This window comes from Micromys minutus (genome assembly GCF_963924665.1).
Source record: "Micromys minutus genome assembly, chromosome: 18".
NCBI lineage: Eukaryota > Metazoa > Chordata > Mammalia > Rodentia > Muridae > Micromys > Micromys minutus.
The window spans coordinates 30,516,717-30,542,176 of NC_137953.1; the positions used below are offsets into that span (position 1 = coordinate 30,516,717).

The following is a 25,460-nucleotide window of genomic DNA, read 5'->3' on the forward strand; positions in this document are numbered from 1 at the left end:
TTAATAGGTGCAAGCCTTATTCACCAAGTTCACACCCTGAAAAAAGTGGAAGGCACCAGATGGGGTTTCCAAATTTTGGTTTGTGTCTAGTCCTTTTCAAAGAATGTGGTGCTCTGAGCAGGTCACTGGTTTCAGTAGTACATATGCGATTGGCTCACTATTATAATTACATTCCAAACATGGAAACCTAGCCTGGTAGAGCAGAAGGGTAGTTAGTTACGAAGGCTCCTCCGGATGTCACCTACAATAACCTCTAACACATGTACCAATCCCTTCTGTACAACTGAAATCGGTGACCTTCTTAGAGCCCCACATTCTTTGAAAAGGACTAGATACAAACCAAATTTTGGAAACCCCATTTGGTGCCTTCCACTTTTTTCAGGGTGTGAACTTGGTCAACAAGCTTGCCCCTTGCTTCATCCATTTCTCAAAAGTTTAGATCTACTGACCACAAAAAGAGAAGTTCCATCAGCAGTTTACAAAAGAACAATTTGGAAGAGAAGTGCATTGAATCCTAAGGGAAATTAAACCCAAATAATCCAATAACAGCATTACAAAATTAACACAAGACTATGAATTGAATTAATTGCCTCCTACTGTGGGGATTCTTGGCTACCACAGACCAAAACAAATGGAGCCCGATGAAGTCAACTGCCTTAAGAGAGGTCACAGGCAAGTGCAGTATGAAAGCCATGGAGAGTTGACCTACTGATGCTTCTCAACTTTCTGGTTTACTGTAGACACCTTCGGAATAGGAAAACATCTTCACTTCTGCCATCCCAGGCCTCAGGTTACATGCAGAGGTTGTACAGTGTGCAGAACAAATACAGATGTTTTTATCAGGTCACCTCCTAGTACCTCTGTCTAGAAGTTGATGGATCTCCATATGAGGTCTAGTTCTCCTGAGAAGGCAGAGGTCAGAGGTGACTAGTAGTCTCTTCTCTAGAACAGTGGGGTCTAGCAATAAAGCAGATCTTTAAGAATACAAATCAGCTGCTTCAAAAAAGACGCACTGTGGTATTTTAGTAAATATGCGTTTATTTCTATAAATTCTCTTTTAATGCCATGATGTCAGTGTGCCTGTGGCAAAGGGAGATTACCTAAATAATATGGGCTCTGGGAGCCACAAACTGAGCATACGTGTGACTAACTCATCCCCTGCTAGATTTCTTAACTTAAGGATTTTAAGCAGGAAGGTAGAATGTGGCATCTTTATAGAAATAAAATCCTGGTGATTTATACACATTTGCCAAATTAGACCCTTAGGGCAAATAACAAGGAGGCTGAACTGCCTCCCGGAACACCTACTGAACGTTTTCTCTACAGCTCATCTTCCACATGACAGCTGACATTTACTCCTGGAGCTCTGTAATAACCAAACAACATTTTACAAAAACAATTAATTCATGGCATTTTATTGGGGGTACTATGTGACTTGCTATTTTTTTCACATTCTCAATTTTGTTTGACATTTTGAAAAGACTATGCCTAACTCTTACATCTGAATTTTTTTAAAAACCCAGCTAGCGTGTATAGAATATTTTTTCCTCTTTAAGATTCCCTCAAAAACTAACAAAAGCACCAAAAACAAAAGATGTCTTGTTTAAGCTCTAAGAAATGAAACATCCTGTTTGTTTGGAATCCTAATGACTGGTTCCCCAATCTACCTAATTAGTAGAGCCTTCATAATGAGGGAAATTCTTTTCAAAGTCAATGGATTTGCAAACACAAACATTGCTGTCTCCCCAGAATGAATTAAGCACATTTCTTGTGTGTATATTTTAATTACATGCTCTAATTAATATTACTACTTAGAATATGGGGAATTTATCTGTTCCAGTATAAAAACACCACAAGTTCCCTTCTCTTAGACTCACAGACACCAAGCTGAACATATTAATTTAGATTTAGACAAAATGAAAATTATTTCGTCAAAACGATTCATTTTATTGACTTTAGCAGCCTCAAGCTTCTTAACATCAAACATCCTTTGTACAGATGAATTAATGATGCCCCATTTTCACAGCAAAGAAGGCTATGGAAAGTATTCCCAGGTAAGTTTTAAAGTCTACCTATTACAACTGACATTCTATACATACACCCTAACATAACTAACATTCTATACGTACACCCTAACATAACTGACATTCTGTACACACACAGGCTAATATAACTGACATTCAATACACATGCTCGATTGTGCACAGATACTATTTGTCTGGAATCTAATGCTTTTGTAAAGAGTTAAGAAGTAAGTAAGTTTATGTGTTGCTTTATTTTGGATTTTGGTTTTCTGTGAATTGTACATACCAATTGACTCAGAGTACACCCCTGCAATGAAGACTTATAGAAATAACATCTGGATACACTTCAGCTGGAAGCTTGCATGACATACTCGGTATTTGTGTTTTCTCCTTAGCAATTACAAGCGGGTAAAGACTGATATCCTTACATCCTGGTAAAATGTCCAGCCCTACACCAGGGGAGCACGGGGGACTTCAAGTTACGTTTATTCTCAGTGTTTATGTGTTGTGAAAGTTTCTGGTTAGTGTGTATCCGTCAGATTATAATCAGAGAATTCTTTGTTTTTATTCTTGCATGGGGTCAAGTGTTTACGGTAGGACCAAATCTAACTAAATATTCACTGCTCCTATAAAGTCAGATTGTTGGACTTTGGCTCTTCACTAAGAATGTAATTTGTAGTCTAACTAAAGTGCAACTGGTTTTTTGAAACATGCTTTTGGAGTGAAACTCTGAATATAAGGGAGTGAAGAAAGAAACTAGATGGGGCTGCCTAGGCCCATACCCAGACCAGGCAAGATCCAATTGTGTAGGTCTTTAAAAGAGTGAGGTGAAATACAAACACACAGGGGAATGAAAGTTTTCTCTAAAGTCATAATATAAGCATATAAAAATACTCCATAAACAATATGAATCAAAAACCTGAAAGAGAATAACATTAATAAAATAAACTTTTGCCTTATTCTAACACTTCATTATATTCCTGCTGCTTAAACATACTGCTGCACTCACTCTATATTTTTATTAATATTTTATAGTTGTCTTATAATAGTCAAGGGACAGAGAAACTAGATTGCTTTGAGAAACTTAATACAGATTATTTATTTAAAAATTCTGCATATAGAAACACAAACTTTGTTTATAGCTAGAGCAAGTCTGCAGATTAAAGTCTGGATTTAAGTTAATTTAGGGTTTAAATCTATGGCTTGTAATAATAATAAATTATTTTAATTCTTGTTTCTAATTATAGCTGAGAGGAATCCCAAAAGGGGCAAAGGAAAGAAGTGTCAGTCCTCAAGAAGTAAAAGATTGGGGGGCAAAGAATGTTATTAAGATGAGTCCAGCCCCTGCCAACAAAGTACCCCACTCAGCAGCCAACCTGCCCCTGAGATTTGGGAGGACCGTAGAGGAGAAAAGAAGCCCTGGGGTACAGGACAACATGGAAGCAGGGACCATGAGCCATTTTCCCAGCCTGCCCCAGAGGTTTGGGAGAACAACAGCCAGAGGCATCCCCAAGACACTGGCCAGTTTGCCACAGCGATCGCTGCACTCACTGACCTCCAGTGAGCTGCTGTATGCCATGGCCTGCCAGCATCAAGAAATTCAGAGTCCTGGTCCAAAGCAACCTAGGTAAGTGTGAGAAAGCTGGTCAGCTGCATGGGCAGAGAATTAATACACTGTAAAGTGGGCCGCTAAGGAAGCTAGCTTCTCAGAAGGGCAAAGGTAGCATCCCAAGTAAATAAGTGCCTATACATTCAGAGCTCTTCAAGGTGCAATAAGACCAAGCCACACGCGGCCATACGCTAAGTCCATGCATAATGACAAGATTGCAGATTTAAGCTATGACATTATTGTTCAATGCTTTATGTCTCTAAAATAAAAGTTCCATGTGAGAGAATTATTCCCCAGTTTAGATAACACAACCATCTCAATCAGATGGCAAATGCAGGGAAATCCCCCTCCCCACAAGAATATTTTGGGTTGGTGAGGGAGAAGAAATGAGGGCCTTAAGCATGCTAGGTAGGTAGATGCTCTACCACTGTCAAACTGGATTCTATTCCTGTTCAACTTTTAAATGAGAGTTTTCTGTATCTCCTTTTATACATAAGTCCTTCTACAGTCCTTCTTTGTATTAACTAAAAAGTATTGATTATCCACTACCTATAAATCATAGTATCAGTTGCTACATAAGATTAGAAAATGCCATTTCTAGTAGAGACCATATATTAAGTAACGTTCCTGACTTTAGTTAGGGACTGAAGGACATAGGGATGCAGAGTCTGTGATAGAATCAGAGAGGTTGTCTCGGAATACACCTGGCTTACTGTTTCCAAGAGCTTACACCATCTGACTTATCTGTTAGGCTCCATTACCTTTAATAGACCTTCATTTTCTGCAAGTCCCATCATTTTTTTCTACTGCCCTATTGTTTGGGCCTAGACATGTGACTGCCTCATAACAAGTCCTGGGTATATGAGAGAATGAACGAATGTCATAGGGGACTAACAAGATCCTACTGAGGCATGTTCATCTGTGGGGGAAACTCAGAGATATTTCCTCCAGGGGGTGGCTGGGCTCTGAACACGAAGAGACTGTGGGGAGGAGACAGATCATTTCCACAGTAAAGGCTGAGGATGGGCTAAGGCCCTGTGGAAGGCAAGCCTCTGCAGGAGCAGAAACAAGTGAATAGATGGTCAATAGAGGGTGAGCAGTGCAGACAAACGGGACCCTGCCACTGGGAGATAGAGAGTTGTCATTTTTGCTGAGGCCCTGGGATATATAAAATAATCAGTAGACTTGCATACTAAGTCAATGGTAAGAGCCCATATCAAATTCAAAATCTACCCAATTCAGCTAAAGTATAACTAAGTAATTATAAAGGTGGTTTTTTGTTTTACTTTATTTTCATTTCATTTTATTTTATTTTATTTTATTTTATTTTATTTTATTTTGAGGCATTATCTCACAGTGTAGCTCTGACTGCCCTGGAACCTGTCTATGTAAACCAGGTTTGGCTCAGTCACAGAGGTCCACCTTCCTATGTCTCCCAAGTGCTGAGCTTAGGGCGTGTAGTCTACACCCGGGATAGGCTGTATCTCCACGTCATGTTGCTTGCTAGTGTTCTGCTTTGTTACATTTAAGGAGACGAGTGTTCACAGAAACAGATGATACAGAAAGGAAACAAGAAAAATAGGAAACCTCCAGCCCATCCTTCAAGAGGCTTCGAAGCTGTGACCTGTGGTCTGAGCAGCTCTGTGGTGTTGAGAAGGAGGAGCATCAGTGAGAGCCACCATTATGTTGATGGTTGTGAAACAGGATCAAGGATGCTTGTAATGTAAAGTTGAGGCAGCTTTTGTCAGAATAAAACAGTATTGTAAATAAAGAGGCCTCTGGTTAATGAGAGGGAGGGAGGGAGGAAGGGAGGGAGGGAGGGAAGGAGAAAAGGAGGGAGGGAAGAGGGGAATGGGGGAGGGAGGAGAAAGAAAGAAGGAGAAGAGAGACTGAAGCTACAAGACTACACATTATAACATGTGTATCCCTTCCTCCCTACACCGACATCCAGCATTGAGCACTTCCTTCTGTTCACTAGGTCTGGGGAGGCCACCTGAGCCTGGAACTTACTCCCCAGCACCCAGCTCCATCTCCAGCTCAGCCATCCAACTGCTGAGATCACAGAGACAGAGCTTGGGGGGCAGGGAGAGGTTCTATATTTATGTGATGAAGAAAAACCTCCCAAAAGTGCAGAAATGCAGTCGGCCTAGGCTCCGGGCCAGCTCCTGCTGTCCCATGAAGCTATGAGACCTGGCTAGGCACCACCTGGGCAGAGCAACTGCCCTGCTCCTTGGGTCCTTTCTGTATTCCCTCTCTGTGTAGCACAATAACCTCAGGTCTTCAGTGCCCATTCAGACAGTCTCGGTGCCTTCTGCAGTCAACTCTCGGCTGCATTTCCAAACATGAATGAGAAGATGCTAGGTCTGCCTTCACTGCTCTCGTCACAGATGAAGTCCTATTGTAAAAATAAAGAAAGGAGAAAAAATATCACAAAGAACATTTGTATAAAAATACATCTCTGAAAAAAAAAAAACCCCACATCTCTGTACTACATGGGGATTCTTCCTGAGTGTCTGTATGTATGTCTGTTTGTCTGTCTGTCTGTCTCTCTCTCTCTCTCTCTCTCTCTCTCTCTCTCTCTCCCTCTCTCTCTCTCTCTCACACACACACACACATACACACACACACACACACACACACAGACACAACCATTTGCCCAGTTATGGTTGTTTTACAGTTAAATAGAAGGCTGACCTAATAGATAACAAGGTAGAGGTTGATTGACATATAAGTGGGCCAAGGAGACATAGTCACTTGTGTTTTTAGAATGTCCTCTTCTCCAGGTCACTTCAAGTGATTCTGTGACAGACTGGAACTTAAAGGCAGCCAGACACCTCTCTGTGTAATCGTAGAAGACAAAGGAAGCCATGAGGCCATCACAGAGGGAGAGTCCCCTATGAACTGATGCTTTTGATATCTGTGTCCATATTCAGAAACTTGCCTCTCATGTATCCCTCTGCTCCTTGTTTAAAACATTAAGGCTTTGATTCGATGGGAAACCATCTGGCCACTCCTCAACTAACAATTTATAAATGCGGCAGAACCAAACTCCAATGCATGGTGGTCCAACCTTAGTCCTAAGAATATGAAGCCCTTCATCACCTGTAACAGGCTTAGGAACAGCTTCAGCTTCACAGGGGACCCACAGGAAATGACTTTCTTCCTCCACTGGGCCTTGTGACTCTCCTGCCCTGCTGGGCAGAGATTCATTAACGACACCCTGGACAGACTCCATAACTTCCTTGGTCACTTCCTGATATTAAAAAACTCTGTCAAGTTCGAGTGAAGACACTGTTCTCATATCTGAGGCTAATTGTTCCGCCCCTCAGCACTGGCTGGCCTGTGGGCTGGGAAGATTCACAGTGGGGGTAGATGATTCTGCTCTTCCCTCTGCCCGAAAACTCCACTGGTGGCGTGGTGAGAGGGGAAACAGTCTAGAAATCTAGAGAACGGCCTGTCCTCTTCTCCAGGGGTCCAGGTGGGCAAAGGGTGATGGGAATCCAGAGCAAGAGATGCTCACACAGTCTGTGTGAGACCGCCATTTCTCACAGTGAATTAGTCAGGGAGGTGGATAGGCTTTCACACTGCCGGGGCCATTGCCTTGGGGGCTTCCATGCTGCTCACCCCCTACTGCCTCTCACGTTCTCTCTGGACCTTCCTGTTGCCTGAAAGAAAGGCTTGGCTACCTTTCCAATAACCACTTGGGCCATAAACAAGACAGGTTACACTGGTCACATAAGTCATGCAGGAACGGGAAAGCCTATCAACAAGCTTAGGTGTCCCAAGGAGCTACCTGGAGTAATTTCCTGATACACACCCCAAGGAGCTACCTGGATACACACCCCAGTGCGCCAAGAGCACTGATGTTGAAGAGGCCGAAGTCTCCTAGTCTTCTCTCTACTATACAACAACCTGTGGAACCTTCTAGAGCCGAAAGACCTGGGAACTTCACCTTTTCATCCCCTGCAGCCGAGACAGCAATTCCACCCCATACATCGTTCTCTTTGCTTGAGTTTGGACCTGGGAGAAGTACATAGTTTACATACCAAAGCAGACCTGCCCTCCAGGTTCTCCCAGCATCCCTCAGTCCTATGTCCCGGGGTCCAAAACCAAACACTCTTTACCTCATCTTTCCTGTTGCTTAACACTCACTCTGGAATCCATGTCTCAGGGATGGCTTTACTCTCCTTTGCATAACTGTAGTACAACCAATTTAAACTGATCCCCAACTAGCTTATAAACAAACAGGACTCACGCTATGGTTATTTTATTTGGTTTTGACAATTCCTGGGGGGCAACCCCTAATCTACTTTTCTAACTGCTGGCCTGGCTATTTCCCCCGTGGTTTACCCCCGAATACTTGCTGTTTCTCCTGGACATGTACTCATGGTCCATCTCATGGTGTTCCCTCCTTTCCCCTTGTCCTTCCCCCTCTTGCTCCTGTTCTCTCTCCTCTGTCTACTCCACCCCCCAGCAGGTGACACAAAATCCACCTACCTCTAATCCCTCTAGTAATTGGCTGTAGGCAATTTTATTTAACCAATAGTTTTAAATTAAGGAACAAGGTTTGCGGAACAAAACCTTGTAACCAAGAGCGTTGCTCACAGGCCTAGACCTCCTGATACAGAATTTAGCATTATACTCCATAGCAACAGACCAAACCTCAACATACACGACTCCACTCAGATCTTAGGGAAGGTCTCGTTGGATTCACTGAGTTCTTCCCAATTACCATCCCCTCATGCACCCCCACCCCAATGCTGCCATCTTCCCTGGGGCCTCACCAGTACAGAGCCAATTACAGCATCATGCTCCTGAACCTCCAAAACTGAGTTAAACCATCTCTTTTTTAAATAAGGAACCAGTTGAACGTATGTTGTTATAGCAATCAAGAGTGAGACCTGCCCCTTCCAAAGGCCATGACCCCTATCACCTTCTACAACGCTCCAAAACTAGAGCCAAACACCCAGCCCATGAACAAGCTTAGACTATCCAGACCATGGCGCTTGACTTCCAGAGAGCTACGGTGGGCACACTGCCCTGTCTCTCACCCGTGGGTCTTTGTTGCTTACCTCAGAGTGGCTTCACAAACCTGTGACCTGTGAAGTCCAACGGGGCCCCGACTTGGATGCTAAAGTTTATAGATGACTTAAATGTGACCCTCAAGGGCTCCTGTGTTGGAGGCTTGGTCCCCACGGTGGCCGTATGCAGATATAAGACTGCTTGGAAGTTCCTAGGTCTCTGGAAGTGCCTCACTAGGGCATTAAAGAAGTATTAAGAGGACCGGGTGAGTTTTTAATGACCTAAAGTCACACAGACCCGAGACTTCCGATTGTCTCTTTAGTTTTCCGTCTTACCATTCAATCACTTAATCCTGCCTAGGAAGGGCACACATTGTGTGTGATCATGGCTAGGATATGAAATTCGTCCCCCAAACTCACACTTCAGCAGTGACTGAATCATGTGGACACTGCCTTCATTGGTGAATTCATCCGTTGTGCTGGGGAATCTTTGTGTCAGCTTGACACAAGGTAGAGTTATCTGAAAGGAGGGAGCCTTACTTAAGATAATGCCTTCATATGACCCAGCTCTGCTTAGCGCTGCAGTCAGTTCTGCCTCCTTCAAACTCGACAATTTTGTGGGACTGGAAAATAACCCCAGGGCTTGGTGTATGCTAGGTAAACAGTCCTTCACTTGACTACATCGAAAACGAGGATAGAAAAGAGAATGTACAGAAAGCGCTCCCTGTTCCTGGCTGTAAGCTTACTAGATGCTACGAACTTAGCTCCTTAAAAGCCATCGGATCTTCGTCTTTCGTTATTGCTGCTATTTTTTATTTTATGTGTATGTGTGTTTTGTCTACGTGTATGGATGTCTGTGTACCACATATATACCTGGCACTAACAGAGGCCAGAAGAGGTCATAAGAGCTCTCAGAAGTGGAATTACTGTTTTGAGCATGTGGGTGCAGGGAATTGAACCTGGCTTCCCAGAAGAGTCGCAAATGCTCTTAACCACTGAGCCATCTCTCCAGCCCCCCTCTGTGCTTTCTAAGTAAAAAATATATCCCGCTTAATTAACTTGATCTAATACTTCCAATCTTATTTTTAAAAATAATAGCCCATCACCGTATCTCATAAATATACCCAACTATAATTTTTCTGCATATAATAAAAAAGAGACTCAAAAATTGGGGGAAAAATGTGCATACACACATACAAAGCCTTGCTCCTATTGTAATCATATTTCAGTTGGCATTCAGAGTTCATTGACCCATTCCTTCCCTACCCCCTACCCCACCATGCCAGGTGGGGCCTGCTTTGGAAACAACCGTGAGGGTTAGCTAAGAGGTCCAGCCTCCGAGTTCTCCCTTAGCCGGGCTGCTCCCTTGGATTCCACTGGCAGGGAAGACCCAGATGAGAGGTGGGGGCAGAAGACAGTTCTCAGCAGGCTAGAGAGACTCTCAAAACCAGAGGCTAGCCCTTTGCCTGCAACCCTGGTGTTCCCCATAATACCTTCCCGGATGTCCTGGACAGAGTCCTGGAGCGTGGATTCCCACTCCATACACACCTGTTTTTCCTCTGGGGGTCCCTGAGTGGGACCTAAACCACTGGCTTATGAAGCAAATATATGGCCATGCCCAGCTCTCACCCTCTCTGCTTAGGTCTGATTTCAAGGTAACTCTGCCCACCTCTCCTGTCTTTAACATTTGTAGCCTTTATTTCAATAAGCCACAGGAAAGACATTTCTTCAACCAAGGAAAGCCCCTCAGGCTTGGGTAGGGGGAAGTGATACCAAGGTATCAATTTGTTCAAAGAAATTTTAACAAATCCAAATGCTCTCCTTTTGTGTCTCCCAGTGAGGAGGGAGCCAGACTCAGTATGACTAACTTCCAACCACGCCCTATAGTTGGTGACCCACGGTGGGAATTTTACAACTATTCGACTTGAGTGTTGGCCTGTAGCACAGACGGAGTGCTCCTAGCAAGGAGCACTGAAAGTTGCCACAAGGAAGATTACTCTGAAGCATCAGCCAGACTGGAGATTTTTCTCAAGACTTCAGAATTATTGGGAAAATTCATAGAGATTTTGATTTATTTATTTATTCGGATTAAGTGTATGTACTTTCTGCTGCCTGTGGAGGTCAGAATGACCCAGACCTTTTGCAAGAACAAGCGCTCACAGCTGCTAAGCCAAGCCATCTCTCCAGGCCCATCAGAAGAGATTTTGATGTCAAAAAGTTTCAGAATCACAGCAACAGATTTATTCTAGTATAATTGTAAGAGAGCATCTATTTCAATAGATGATTGATGCTTCTCACTGGCCCCAAACACTATCTTTTTACAGCAGAAAAAAAAACATATAGAAAGGAGATACAGATCGGGGAGGGAAGGAGAGGGAGGGAGGGAGGAAGAGAGGGGGAGAGAGAAGGGGGAGGGCAGAGGGGGAGGAAGGATGAACTCTCTCCAAGCACTTTGCTTCCCTGTGACCTACCTGGACCCTACCTTCCAGCTGGTCTGCTAAGGGCGCAGAGGGCAGAGGCTTTAGGAAAAGCAAGAGGGGGAGGGGGAGGATTGTGCTGCAAGGGGGGAGGGTTGCGCTGCTCTGATCCAGCGATGGTTTTCATGGAAGTGACTGCCACGTGGTCGCAGCACCACATTTCATACATCATGCTCTGACAATGACCTTGAAGAAAAAAAAAAAAAACAAAGAAGGAAAAAGTGTCCTGACTCTGGGGCAATTTCTTATGGGAGAAATGAAAGGTCAGTGTTCACCCAACTGTGACCAAAGAAATGAAATAGGCCGGAAGGTAAGTATGCTGGCTCCGGGTAACCCGCTCCCTTCTTTCCTTCTTAAAGATTGCCTGGCATAGGACCCTTCCTTCAGAACATAGGAACCTATCACACTGCCTAATGAATGAACCAAACTGCATGCTGATTTCTGTACCTGCGTCTATGGAAATTTCTTCCTCAAGAAAACCTGTTTCCTACCTATCAAAGTCCCTGGTCAAATTTGGATGCAGATGCATGTAACGGAAAACCTAAATAATATTGTTCCAACCAAGAAGGGCCTTTTTCTTGTTACATAAAAGATGGGTTGGGGGGGGGCAGTCCTGAGCTGGTGTAAAAACTCAGTCAACAGCCTACAGGGACCCAGTTTCCTGTCATTTTTCCCTCCTCCTCTGGGCCTTAGCAAGCTACCAAGTCTCTTTCTGAGAACAGAAACAGAGCCAAAGCAACAGAATCTTCTATTTGGAAAAACAAACAAACAAACAAACAAAGTAAATTCTCTTCAAACACTAACCAGAGATCTCTTTCTTTCATTCAAAGGGCCACCCCACTGTAAATAGGACAAGGACCTAAAGCTTCTTTTCACTCCAGAGTGTGGCCCCAACTGTGAAAGAAAAAGACAAGTGTGTGGCAATTGGACAGGCAACCTCCACAAGGTCACTTTCTTGGTATATAAAATACATACCATGTTAACTGTTCGTTAGACAACAGTGAACCGCTGAGTTTGGGCTGGGGGACTACGGGCTCATCGCTGCTGTGTGGCAGTACTTGTAGTTTCTACGTATAGTTTTATCTGTTATGTGCCAGTGGGAGTACTCTACAAAATGTCTCTCGACACTACCAAATGTCACCTGCAGGTCCAAATAACTCCTGATTAGGAGCCACTCAATTCAGTTATTTGTTCCTAAAAAATTGTGACCGTGTATTGCTGTAGGGATTACGTCTGTTACTGTTCGGTCACACTAATTTCTATGCGTGAGAATGGGGCTTGAAGAAACAGGAGCCAACAAACCAGCTCAACAGACATTAATCTGTCTTAAAGGTCAATCCACTGCCCTGTCCACCAGCAATGGCATGCCCTCCAGCAATGGCATGACCCCCAGAAATGGCATGCCCCCCAGCTCTCTAATGTATTGAGCATGCAGGAAACACCGGCTGAATTAAGTACCAATGATAGTTGGTATCACTAAGGATCCCAAGATTAAATCCTTAGTGTTGAAAAACACCATATCCAGATTCAGAAGGGAGGAAGGGAAGGGATAAGGGAAAGAAGAGAAGCAGCAGAGCAGCGGGGAGAAAGGGAGGGGGAGACAGAACATAGGTTCTAAGAAAGCATTGCTTTATCTCCTCCCTGAGATAAAGGCATCGAACTGCAGAGGAGGAAAGGGGTGCCCACCTCATTAGGAATACAAGGTTAGGGGTACAGGGTCACAGAAGGGGAAGGGGACTGTTATCTTGGGTCATCAAGGAGCAACTAATACTTTTTCTTCTCCAGCACTCAAAGTGTTCTGGGTTGCATGTCTGTCTGTACACATATACACATACACACACACATACACACACATATGCATACACACGTGCACATACACACATGCAATGTATAAGTATAAATGCATGTGTGCATATGTGGATACGCATGTAAAGACCTCAGGTGCTGAGGTTTTTGTTTATTTTTCCTTTTCTCTCTTTCTTCCTTCCTTTCTTTCTTATATTTTAAAAGAAACTCAAGCAGGCTAAGCTTCCGAGACCAACCTGTTCCTACACCCTCCATACACTGATGACAGGTGGACCACCATGAACCTCAAGTCCTTACGCCTGCAAGGTAACACTTTACCAACTGAGCTATCTCCCCTGCTCCCAGAGTGTTCTTGTTGATGGAGACCAACTCCTCATTCTGCTTCAGCAGTGAATCTGGGTCCGAGAGGTACAGGGAATCTCAGTGACTGACAAACAGAATTGGGGAGCAGTGGCCCAGAAGTGATCTCTACCTACAGAGGTCATACACTCCCTGCGTGATTTGCAGTCTGTTACAGATCTTATTTAGGAAATGGAACAAGACCGTAAAGCAATTAAAGTAAATGAGCAGTTTGCCCTGACCCACCAGCATGAAGTACGCGTAGTAGGCTCCCACCCCTTCCCAGAGGGATGGCTGTAGCCATATGTTCAGTAGGATTCAGTTAGGAAATATTACCCAGCATGCATCAGACCCTCTTCACTATTCCCAGTCTATGTGAACTTCCCATTTATTAATTACTCAGTCTCTGGAATGCTTGTCAGAAGTTGCATATTTTACTCACTGCTGTGCATTTTAAATTGAGGAGATGTTGCTTGCCTTTTTGAGACAAATTTTTATTGTGATAAAAATCCATATAACATTTATCATCTTCATCTCCTATAAATTTACAGTTCGATAGATTAAATACACTCCGCTAGTCTTTTTCTGGAGTCCGATTCTATTCACTGTACGAATGCTGATGCAATGTAAGCACACCCAAAGTTTTGTCTTAAATATGCAAAAAAAAAAGTCCCATGAAAACAACAAAGCTGTTTTTACTCCAGTGCCTGTTACCCAGAAGTGTTAAAACATGTCACCCAAACATTTTTCTTCTCTAATGTCCTTAGCAGGTCTCAGAGGAGGCTGTGTAGCCAGTCATTCCTTTCTCCCCTTTTATTTACTCATGGCCCTTGGTATACTGCACTGACCTGGGTCCCAAGCTCACGGAGGGCCTGGAAATACCTGGGTGAGCATAGCTTTCTGTGAGCTCTCAGATGTGAGGAGACATTCAAGAACAGTCATGAAAACAGTCTGACTAGTTTCATTCTCTTAAGAGATGAAAAGCGATGCCTGCCGCTCTACTGTTTTGCAATGTTCTCTCTTGAACTTGAGGACTTGTTCCCATTCTTTGCAATAACATAACTTATTAGATTACTTCTTGTCTGTTTCATATTAAAGTCAATTGAAATTGAAAACTTTGCATTCGATGTCAGAAAAATCTACATTAACGACTACCCCCAAAAGATGTCCAGAGATGATTTTAAAAAGTCCCTTATAGAATGAATGCATTGTAGCATTTTCCTCTCATAGCATAACATGAATGTAATGCATATAATCCTAAATGCAGCTAAGGAAATAGTGAGAATTATACCTATATCCTCATCCTCAATATAGGAACTAAAATATGAAAAGAGCCAAACAGGAAAACCACTATTAGAATCAAAAATGGAACTAAATTATAACCAGATTGATGTAAAATTAACATTTTCTTTGTAGAAATAGAACAATATTATTCTAATCCTGAAGGAAAAATATCACAAAATTGATTTTACTTCTTACCCAGATTTTTTGGCACTGGTATATTATGGTTAATAAAGCAGAATCTATTGTTTCTCTTTTGTAAAAAATACAATAAAATTAATTAGCTATGACAGTGAATCATGCAATTTTCACACTTTCAAAATCAATTGTGTCATTTCCCTCTTGTGAAGTGTTGAGTAGAGTCAATATTGCAAAATTACTTTTAACCACTAGGGGGCAGAAAATTCCTAAATTACCAACTTTAAATTCTTAGGCTGAAATGAGTCTCCACGACAACTAAAGGTCCTCAAGGTCATTCTGTACAGCACACTGCATATATAATGCTAGGTTGATAGCCTTAAGGGTTGTTTAACTTTAAATGAGAATATAGTCTCCTTGACCCAATAGTTCACGGTGGAAGTAAGCATCCCTTTGAGACTGACAGATCCTCCAGGAAAGGTGGGTTGCTTAAAGCAGGCTAGCAGCCTCTGAACACAAGCAAGGTCCTTCCTATGATACAGTGTCTGCAGTGTAATGCAAAGGTGGTGTTTCCTCTACAACTAGGTTGTCACTGAATTCACAGAGCTATAAATGCTGACCCTGGAATCTTTGTTACATGGACTTGTTGTACCAGGAGCTACAATAGCTCTCATGTGGCAAACATCACCACAATCTAACAATAGCTCTCATGTGGCAAACAAGTTCTTCGTTTCTTCTTAATGTACCTCTGTGAGTCAATTAACATGTTTCCCTTTCGATGAAGCCATTAGCATTTCAGTAACTAAAGCATTACTGTGATGAAAAGATACAACCTCTTCCCTTTTTCTCGCTCCTTAATTAAAACACATCATGGTAAATTGTCCCTCTTGGATTTCCATCTGAACGGGTGACCTTTTAACTACTGTTCCTTGTCTGCCCCCCACCCTGTCAATCTTGGCCATGCCCTACATCACTGGACAGCCAAAGGGGAATGGTAGCTGGCTGGATGGTAGCTGGCTGGATGGAATGGTAGCTGGAGGGATGGGGCTGGCAAGGAGCCAGGAATTATCCATCACTGACTCTGGAGACTTCTCCGATGTCCCGGGCTCTCATGTGCCAATCAAACCTCACACAGATTTTAACTTGAATTGCTTCGCCCACCACCCTAAATCTCTTCAGTTCTAAAGTGTTTTTCCTTAAGAGAAACAATTCTTTAGACTCACATCAGGTCTAGGAAGGTACAAATACTCAAAATACAGATGCCTTTGAAAACGTCCTAATCGGCCCCATCATTTTATATGGCTGGCTAACGGGTGTTGATAACAATGGGGAGAGGGACTGGGGAAATGGCTGGGGGAAAAGTAGCTACCGTGCAAGCCTCAGTTTGACCTCTGAGATTCACGTGGTGAAAGGGGAGAACCAAAGCCTGCAAACTGTCCTCTGCCTTCCATGTGCACATCATGACACATGTGTGCTCTCACAGACAATAAACAATGATTTTGTGAGGGGGGAGGGGGAGATTCATGTTGCTTCTCACTTCCCTTTATCCATTCTATAGTCCAGGATCCCAACCAGGGAATGGGGCCAACATAGTTTGCAGGCCCTGCTGTGACATATACTTCAGATTTATTTCTGCTTCTCTATTTCATTCTACTAGTGCATGTCTATTATGGTATCAGTAAGTACTGTTTCCAGCTCCTTGGTTCTCAGCATTATTTTAGCCATTAGTTTTTATGAGATGATTCCATATAAATCTTAGGATTGATTTATTTTAATTGTATAAAAATCTAATTAAAAAGTGGGGGAAAAGGAACTGCAGAGATGACTCTGTAGGTGAGAATCCTTGCTGAATGGGCAAGAGAACCCAAGCTCAGAACCCAGCATCCAAGTAGAAAGCCAGGTGTGGTGGTTTGAATAGGAATGGCTCCCATAAATTCCTATGTTTGAATGCTTAGCCATACGGAGTGCTTAGCACTATTAGGAGGTGTGGCCTTGTTGAAGTAGGAGTGGCCTTGTTGGAGTGTGTCACTGTGGGGGCGGGCTTTGAGGTCTCCTATGCTCAAGTTATACCCAGCGTTGCACACTGTCTCCTCCTCAGCTCCTTCTCCAGCACCATGCCTCCTGCATGCAGCCATGTTTTCCACTATAATAATAGACTAAATCTCTGAAACTCTAAGTCAGCCCCAATTCGATGTTGTCATTTATAAGAGTTGCCATGGTCATGATGTCTCTTAACAGCAATTAAGACATTGGATGTGACCACATATTGTGCCTGTAAGCCCAGTGCTGTGGGTGGACAGACAGCCTGGCTCTTAGTTCAGCAGGAGACTCTATCAAAGAAGGATTAAGGAGAAAGTGATAGGGGAAGACCCCTGATCCCCTCTTATGCACTCTGGGAGCACTCACATATGGGTTCAAGAAACCCATATACATACACACATATACCACACACACATACAGCACATACATATGAATATATAATATACACCATATATGTGTGTGAATATACTATACACACATATACCACACTCACATATACATATATACTACCCACACTTATATCACATACATACATCACACACATACATTTGATATCCACACATAAGTAACCAAGTATTGGAAGAAACACTACATCGAAGATGGCACAAAAGTAGCTCACGGCAGTATAAAAAGGTGCCCAAGAGCATTAGTTATCCAGTAAAGACAAATGAGAACAGGTAGGAGATGCCGCCTCACTGCTGTTAAGACGGAGTTCACCAAAAAGTGAAAGAGAACAAAGACTGGCAAAGGTGTGGGGAAAAGTAAACAACTGTACACCATTATTGGGATGTAGAATGCTAGAGCCAGTATGTTAAACAGCACAGAGATTTCTAAAGAAGTAGAGTGACCCTGTGACCCAGCAATCTACCCTCTGGGCATTATTCAAAGGATGAAATAGCTGTAGTCCCATGTTTACTGCACATATTGTGTGTGTAATATATATATATATATATATATATATATATATATATATATATATATATATATATTATGTGTATGTATGTAATATTATATTGTCAGGACCACAGTTGATTTATATTACTAATATAAATACATGTATGACTTGTGTTATGTGTGTGAAAGTGGGATATATATTTCATATGTATTGTATATTTATATATATATATATACAACCACATAACAAATGTATAATATAATATGTTAATATGTAATTAATATATTGTATTATAAACTATATATTTATTGCATATTATATGATATTATACACATAACATAATTCACATATACATATTTATATCAATTACTTAAACTAAACAACTTGATGCATATATGGTGAAATGGTGATATTTTGTCAAATGGAACCAGCCAAATACAGAAAAAGACATCTCATGATCTCTTACATGTGAATCATGTAAATTAGGCTCTTTCTAGTTTAAATTAGCTAGGCTGGGCATGACTTTAATTCCAGCATTCAGGAGGTAATAGCAGGTGAATTCTGTGAGTTTGAGGCCAGTCTGTTCTACACGAAGAGTTCAGGAAAGCCAAGACTACAAAGAGAACCATGTCTCAAAACCACGAAAACAAAAACTAGCCAGTCTGCTATATCCAGGTACAATAATAGAAAATGGGTTAAGACAACTGCTCAAGAGAAAAAAAAAGTTTCATTAGGAAGTCACTCAAAGTGGCTCACGAGGCCCCAACAGTCAGTAAGGGACTCCTGGCCATGGGTAGTTGCTGGCAGAGCTGTCCCTGTCTTCAGTGCTGTAGGCACAGACAAGCCACCCCCTGCTCCAGTAAATTACCTCCTGGTCACGTTCATGCAAACAGCTCTGATTAAACCCAGTGGCTCACATGCAGAAAGGAGTAAGACTTGGTGGGGAGAAGGAAGGGTCTCAGTGGAAGCAGGGAGCTGATGAGAGAGGGAATGGAGGTGAGGAAAATTAAAATTCAATGAATTTAAAATGGGGGGAGAATCAGTTACGGTGTAATTGTCAAAGCTGAATACGCATGTTCACTAGTGTCTTCCTAGTGAGTAGATGCATATCCTGAAACCAACGATACAATGTTTCATGTTTTTAAATGCAAGCATTTTAAAAGTACTGACACAGGGTAATACATCTTCCAGGCAAGGAATACCATCTAGTTTTTCTTCGTTTAAGAAGTCTTCTTATCTGCCAAGAAGTTCCCTCAAAAACTTAATTCATTTTTGAAATGCCACTTTGTTAAAGGTCTCTATAAGATTTAAAAGAAAGGTTATAGACTATAATTCAACCTTTAAATTATTATATATGTCCTGCAAATTCTTTAAGTGAAGATAAATGGTCCCACCAGGATCTGGGATTTTTTGTCAACCCAGACACAGTGTGCTAGGCATATTTTTTTTTTCACTGATGTACCCTCTGAAAAGTTCTTAGAATTCCAAATGTCACACAATCACCCAAAAATTCTCTGCAGCTGGGAAAACCATGCTTCCGCTAGAGCACGAGGCAAATCATGGTCAGTTGCTGTGGACAGGCCGAAGCTGCCCCACATTCCAACACCTGGAAATTTTACCTAAAGTTTACTTCCAAGTGTGAAGGGCTGCAAGAGTAGGAAACTTAGCAAGTGAAAAAGAGCTGCCTGAAGGAGAAAGGGGAGACAGGGTGTTGTTGATGCCTTCAGTGCTCACCACAAACTAAGTGGTGAGTCACTGTGACTGTCTACAGCAGGTCCCCTGTGGTAGGCTAAGGCAAATGAGTTAAACTGTAAATGCTAGGGAGCAAACACAGAGCAAACAAAAACTAGCCAGGGACCCTGACACTGTCCCTGAGAACCTTGCAGAGATGTGTAGCTGGTCCCTTCTACCTGTGGGTTCTTCTTTTTCCCACCCTTATGCCCCTGTTTCACCCACTAACACTAGAGAAACTAGGATAAAAGTGAGAGAGGGCTTTGGGAGATCCCTGAATCTAATTTCATTCTCTTTGTTTCTTCTTTGGCTGTAGCCACCGACACACTGCAAGCAACCTCCCTAAATGACCAACAATCACTGACCCCGCCTCTCAGGGCCCACACATTTATGGACCCAATGAAAAGTTCTCAGATATTCCAAACAATCACAGAAATTATCCTAGGCTGGCAAAATCATGCTTCTACTAGAGCGTGGGGCAAATCATGGTCAGCTGCTGCGGACAGGCCGAAGCTGTCCCACATTCCAACACCGGGGAGTAAAATGAAATCCATTCTTCTATTTCTGTCTTATAAAGAAACCAAAATTCTAAAGCTTAAAAATGTGTCACTACAGACATTTTTAAAAATGGATTTCCAAAGAATGGTTGTTTTAAAAAGATGGGATAGTGTGCCTTTCCTCTAAATTTTAGCTAAAAAGCTCAGTGGTGAAAATAATTAAATTTTTTCTACCTGTTACATTCAAATGAAAAAGAAATTAAAAGGAAAGGAAAGGGCTTGAGCACTCCTAGGTGTGGTGGGGGAGAAAGTTTATTATCGACTTGTGGGTGAGCACAGCCAGAGGCAGGAACATCTGGGAGAGCCCAGAGTAGACAGGACCAGACTGAGCTGGCCCACGTGGAAAGAGGAAAGGAGGGAAACCAGAACCAGGTGCAGCACCCAGGAGGCCCAAAGGTACAAAAGGCAGGGAACCAAAATGGTTGGATTATATTGGGAAGAGCATCCCAGCCCCCTGGGCTCAAAGTTTCAAATAGCAGGCAGTTATGTCAGCCAGGAGGACCCTGTAGCAGGCAGGGACTAAGGGACTACAGGGAGAATCAGGCAGCCAGTGTCTGACATGTTAAATAGGCACTTCAGCTATTTGTCTCAGCTTTGAAACCTGAGAATAGTCACTTGTATTAAAATAAAAACTTAAATCCACCACAGCCAGGAGGTTACAGCCATATCATTAGAGGCCTGCCCCTTTAAGATAGTCATAGCTCATAAGAAGCCAGATCCCACAGCCAAAAAACAAACAAACAAAAAAATAACTCATAACCCATCTGTCTCTGAACAGAGACTAAAGAGCTGTTCTGTGTTGTACCTCTACAGCTCCCAATTAATGGTCCTAACCAGTATCTAGCTCTCCTCTGCTTGCTGTCGTGTGTGCTACGTTGAACTAAATCACCTACTGTAAAATATACACTTACCCTAAAAGGCTATACAAGTCAAGCATCTCCCTCGTTTGGGGATTTCTCTTGACAAGGATGCTCTGGCCTATGCCTGCCTGCCCTGATCCCTGAAATCCTCCTGTGGTTGGTGGCTTTCTTGCTTCCTGTCTTTTGTTCTCCGTCATGATGAAGCTCCTCTCTAGGTTTTAAAGAGAAGCTTCTCCCTTCATAAGGACCCTGGTATATTGTCTTTCTATGGCTTTCCCAGCTCAGGGCTTGCCATGGCCTTGGCATGACCTCATTCTTGAGAGGAGATTTTTATGCCGGTTTCCTTTCATGAACCAGCTATGCATTATTTCCCCCTCTTCTGTATTATATTTAACACACCTTTAACCTAGAGTTGCCACAACTTTCCCAGTGTCACCACCACCCACAGGTATAGATCGATGATGACTCTTCATCTAATGGACCTCACCCAACTGTCAGGCTCAGTTTCTTCCCAGGACCACTCGAGCCATGACGAAATGGGACCAAGGCCCAACACAGAGAAACTTAGCACGGAAAGTACTAGAAGGCTGGCGTTAGGATTTAAATGTGCTGTGAATAGCCCCCAACAGCTTGTATGTCTGAGTGTCTGGCCCTCAGCTGGTGGCACAATATGTAACTTTGAGGACATGAAGCCTAGCTGGAAAATGATGGTGCCTAGTTGGCAAATGTAGACCATCCAGGGCAGGCTTTGAAGGTTATTCTACCAGGCCCTGCTTCTGGTCCTGTTCTCTGCTTGCTGATGTATCTGAATGTGAATAAGCTGCCCACAAGCTCCCTGCACCTCAGACAAAGCCTTTCTAACCTGTGTCTTCCCCTGGTAGAAGCTACCCTCTGAGGCCATTTCTGTCCTGCATTTTTATCACATTAACAGGGGGAAAAGTAATCCAGATAGGGACATGGAATGAGATGGGCAGACAGGAAATTAAATGGGAGGTCCCACAGCGAGGAGCAGAAAATGTTAGAAGAGGAAGATGGAGTTCCATCAGAAACTGGGAAACAAACAGAACACAATAAAAGGATGGGTAACTGTCAACGCTACCTTCCTCCATTTGGCTCAAAATTGTGGAACTGGTTTTTCTCTTGAAAAAAATCTCATAATTAACAGCAGCCTATGAAAGAAAGCATTTAACTGGGGACCTGCTTACAGCTTCAGGGAAATTCACTCTTGTCTGGCCTTCGATTCCTACTGACAAAATGCCATCTTCCTGTATCCACTTTTTCACATTGTTTTTCAATAGCACAAACTCAGAAACCTAAGTCTGGCTGGCATTTTATTCACCCCCTCTTTGGACAGGGTCTTAATGAAGTAAGTTTGCATGGCCCCAAAGTCACAGTCTCTAAGAATGACCTTCAACTTTCTGATGCTGTGCCTCTCTGCCTTCAAAGTGACTGCAGGTGTGCACCACCACCGCAGGGTTTGGTTTGGTTTGGGTTTTCTAATTAGTTTCTGTTAAGTAAGGACTGAAAATTCAGAAGGGACCAAGCTTCAGGGGACAGGAAGATAAACTCCAGCATTGTACAGTCAGGGAAAAGAGGAGCTGAGGCTCAGGTCTAGATGTGTAGAATCTCACAGACTCCACCCTGGAGCTCAGCAGGACTGTAAATTATGTGCTGCACCAGCCTGCCTTTCTGGGCTGCTGCAGCCTAGGTCATCCCCTGCCCTAGCCAAGTGTATCACATCCCCACGATGAGACTCACACACCCTTTAAAAGGTCCCAGCCACCCAGCTGTCTCCGGGTGTGTGGATCATTCTTTGTCACTCTCTCTGTCATGCCCCCACACCTTGGTTCCAACCTACCAAGGTACCTTTGTCTGGTGGCCTCCCTGGTGCCTGCTTGCTCCCTTCTCATGGGACCGAGCCACACTTAGACTTCCGGTACTTTATCTGTGCCTGCAATGCTTTTACCTTTTATGGATCAATAGAGCACCCCATAAATTATTGACAAGTGGTGAGCGGTGCCTAAAATGGGAGTAAATACTTCCCTGGGTCTAGCAGTTCTCTGCCTCCGACACCTTCCCTTGTGTGAGGTTTTGGATTTTTGAGCACTATTTCTACATTTTGGCTTCATTCAAAAGTCCTGGTACCAAGCACTTGGGTCCCCTCCAGCTTTTATAGTCCCTAGCCTCTGCTCAGTTCATGACGACCCTCTGCACAGCTTGTGCCTTCTTTGTTCAATCCTCCCTGAGTCCTTGGAGACCTTGGACTTCAGGCTTCGGACTTCTCTCCCTACCTCACCTATGGTAACTGCCTCATCAGCCTCCTAGCTCCCCTAGGGATGTCTAACTTCTGACCGCTCCTTTCCAGTAGAATCTGGCCTCAATATGTTGCCCAAGCCAACTGTGAAACATGAGGAAAAAAGTCCCCATCTCGTATTTCTTTTTTTTCTTGCTCCAAGCCCTCCCCAAACTCAGTAATGTCCTGTCTATAGTTTGTTGCAAAGTGGGAGTCTTAGCAGGGTGAGCGGTGGGGTAGGGATGTGTAGGGGGTGGCAAAAGAGCAGGCACTCCACACACACACACCTATTATCCCCTGCATTGTCTACTCCGAACCAAGCTGCTTATCTAACCCTCCTAAGATAGGTAAGGATAGCTCATGGCTTGCATCCCCGGGCCCCACGTGGTTATCTCCCTTCTCTCCTGCTCTCTCCTGCTCTCTCCTGCTTTCTCCCAACTTTTCTGCCAGCTGAAGACACACTACCACTATCTCTCAGCTCAGGGACCAAATGTAAAGTATTACAAAAGCTACTAAATTATTGTGAGCAATTAAGGATAATTATGACATGGAAGTTAAGTCACCTTACAAATGGCCAAGTTCTTTAATGTGTTCAGGACTATATTTGTGGTCATGCAAAGTACTAATGTATTAACTACAGGAACAAGGCTTATTTAGCCTTCTGTATGTTCCCTAAGTTAAGCCTAAAACCAATGGCTAAAAATAAGCAGATGGTCTAGTTTCTATGAACTTGATAATGGTCCTCAAATGCTTCAGAGATCTGCAGGATATGGCATTTAAGATGTTTAGTAAAAAAGCATTTTGTGGTGGACGAGCCAGCTCCTGGCAGCATCCCTAGTCTCTATCAGATGGATAGGCACACACAATTCTCCACTTGTGACTTGCTTTTAAATTGGGCAAAAAACCAGCCCTTTATCTTGACTGCTGACAGGACACTGCCCAACTGTGGACCAGCAGGACCCTGGGGAGTGGATTGCCCTGCTCTGCCTAGACAAGGTAGGCCCATCTCCCCAAATCCCTGCTCCACAGGAAAGGCTGTCTGGTCTTCTGGGCCTGGTAGCTGAAGACCCCTGCTTCCCTGTGACCTCTGCCCCCATTGATCATGGAGGAACCTAGGGTGACTGTCCAGGTAGCTGGTGAGTTTCTGTCCTTTTCAATGGGTTCAGAAGGGACTTGGTCTGTACTTCCTGCAGAAGAAAGTTCAGGTGCACTTTATCCTCCTCAGGTGAACTTAATAGTGGATCAATTTGTCAGTTTAACAGCAGCAACCAGGGCTTCAACTGCCTTCTCTTTTCTCTTCATGTATAAAACATGGGCCACAGGACTTGATTTGCTACAGCTACTACTAGGTCTAGACACAGTTCCCCTTGTAACCAGGCTCAGAAAAGCAGTAAACTCACCAAACGGATTCCCATGTAACATTTTACATTTCACTTAAGGAACTTGCTCCATGGGGTCTGTTGCCAGTCACCAGCCACCTCTGTAAAGGGATACATAATTGGATTTTTCAGAAGGTGTGAAGTTTTTGTAAGGTCTGAGAATACTAAAGCTTAAGTTGTGAGGACCCAAGAAAGTGTTCTAGAGTCTAAGAAGGTGTTTTTAGGGTGGGGGTAAATGCAAGTTCAGAGTCTCAGGATTAATCAATGGAGTCCTGATAAGCTATTAATCTAGCTCTGGCAAAGCACTGAATCTAGTACCATAGGCAGAGCTCAAGATTTTAAAGTTCCTTTGGTTGCCTTCAAAGTATAGACTTAAAGTGTTTCTCGTGGTGTTAAAGACAACCTGTCTAATCTATATACATCTAGTCTTCTTGTATTAGGCAGGGTTCTCTAGAATCCCAGAACTTGTGGAATGTCTCTCTATATTGAGAGACAATGGGCAGCTGTGAATGGGAGGTTCAGGAATCTAGTAGTTGCTCAGTCCCAGAAGGCTCCCTGTTTCAGCTGGTTTTCTGTAGAAGTAGGTTCCAACAGACGAGCTGGCAGGTAAATGCAAACAGGCAAAGAAGAATGAGTCTTCCTTATTCCAATGTCCAATGTAGGTCTCCAGCAGAAGGTGTGGCCCAGATTAAAGATGTGCACCACCAAGCCTGGATCTGGGACTTGCTTTGCCCTGGTCTGACATTGAACTCAGAGATCTCCTTGCCTTAGTCTCCTGATATTAAAAGGTATGTATTACCTTGCCTGGGCCTAATCATGCACTATAACTCAATACAATATAGAACACACACACACACACACACACACACACACACACACACACAGAGAGAGAGAGAGAGAGAGAGAACACAAGCACATATGAGCACACATCAATCAGAATTTATTAAGTCTTTAAAGCAGCAAAGACAGGGGCTAGGGTTACCTGGTAGTCACTTGGTTCAATGACAGCC

At 43.2% G+C, this 25,460-nt stretch overlaps 1 protein-coding gene across 1 annotated transcript; it reads left to right on the top strand.

The window, feature by feature from the left end:
• Positions 1-1,916: 1,916 nt before the first annotated feature.
• On the top strand, positions 1,917-3,655 carry NPVF (neuropeptide VF precursor; the record flags this gene model as incomplete). Its single annotated transcript, XM_080932376.1, has 2 exons — positions 1,917-2,054; positions 3,272-3,655. The coding sequence occupies 2 exons, from the start codon at positions 1,917-1,919 to the stop codon at positions 3,653-3,655; spliced, it is 522 nt and encodes a 173-aa protein (XP_080788502.1).
• Between the last annotated feature and the right edge of the window lie 21,805 nt (positions 3,656-25,460).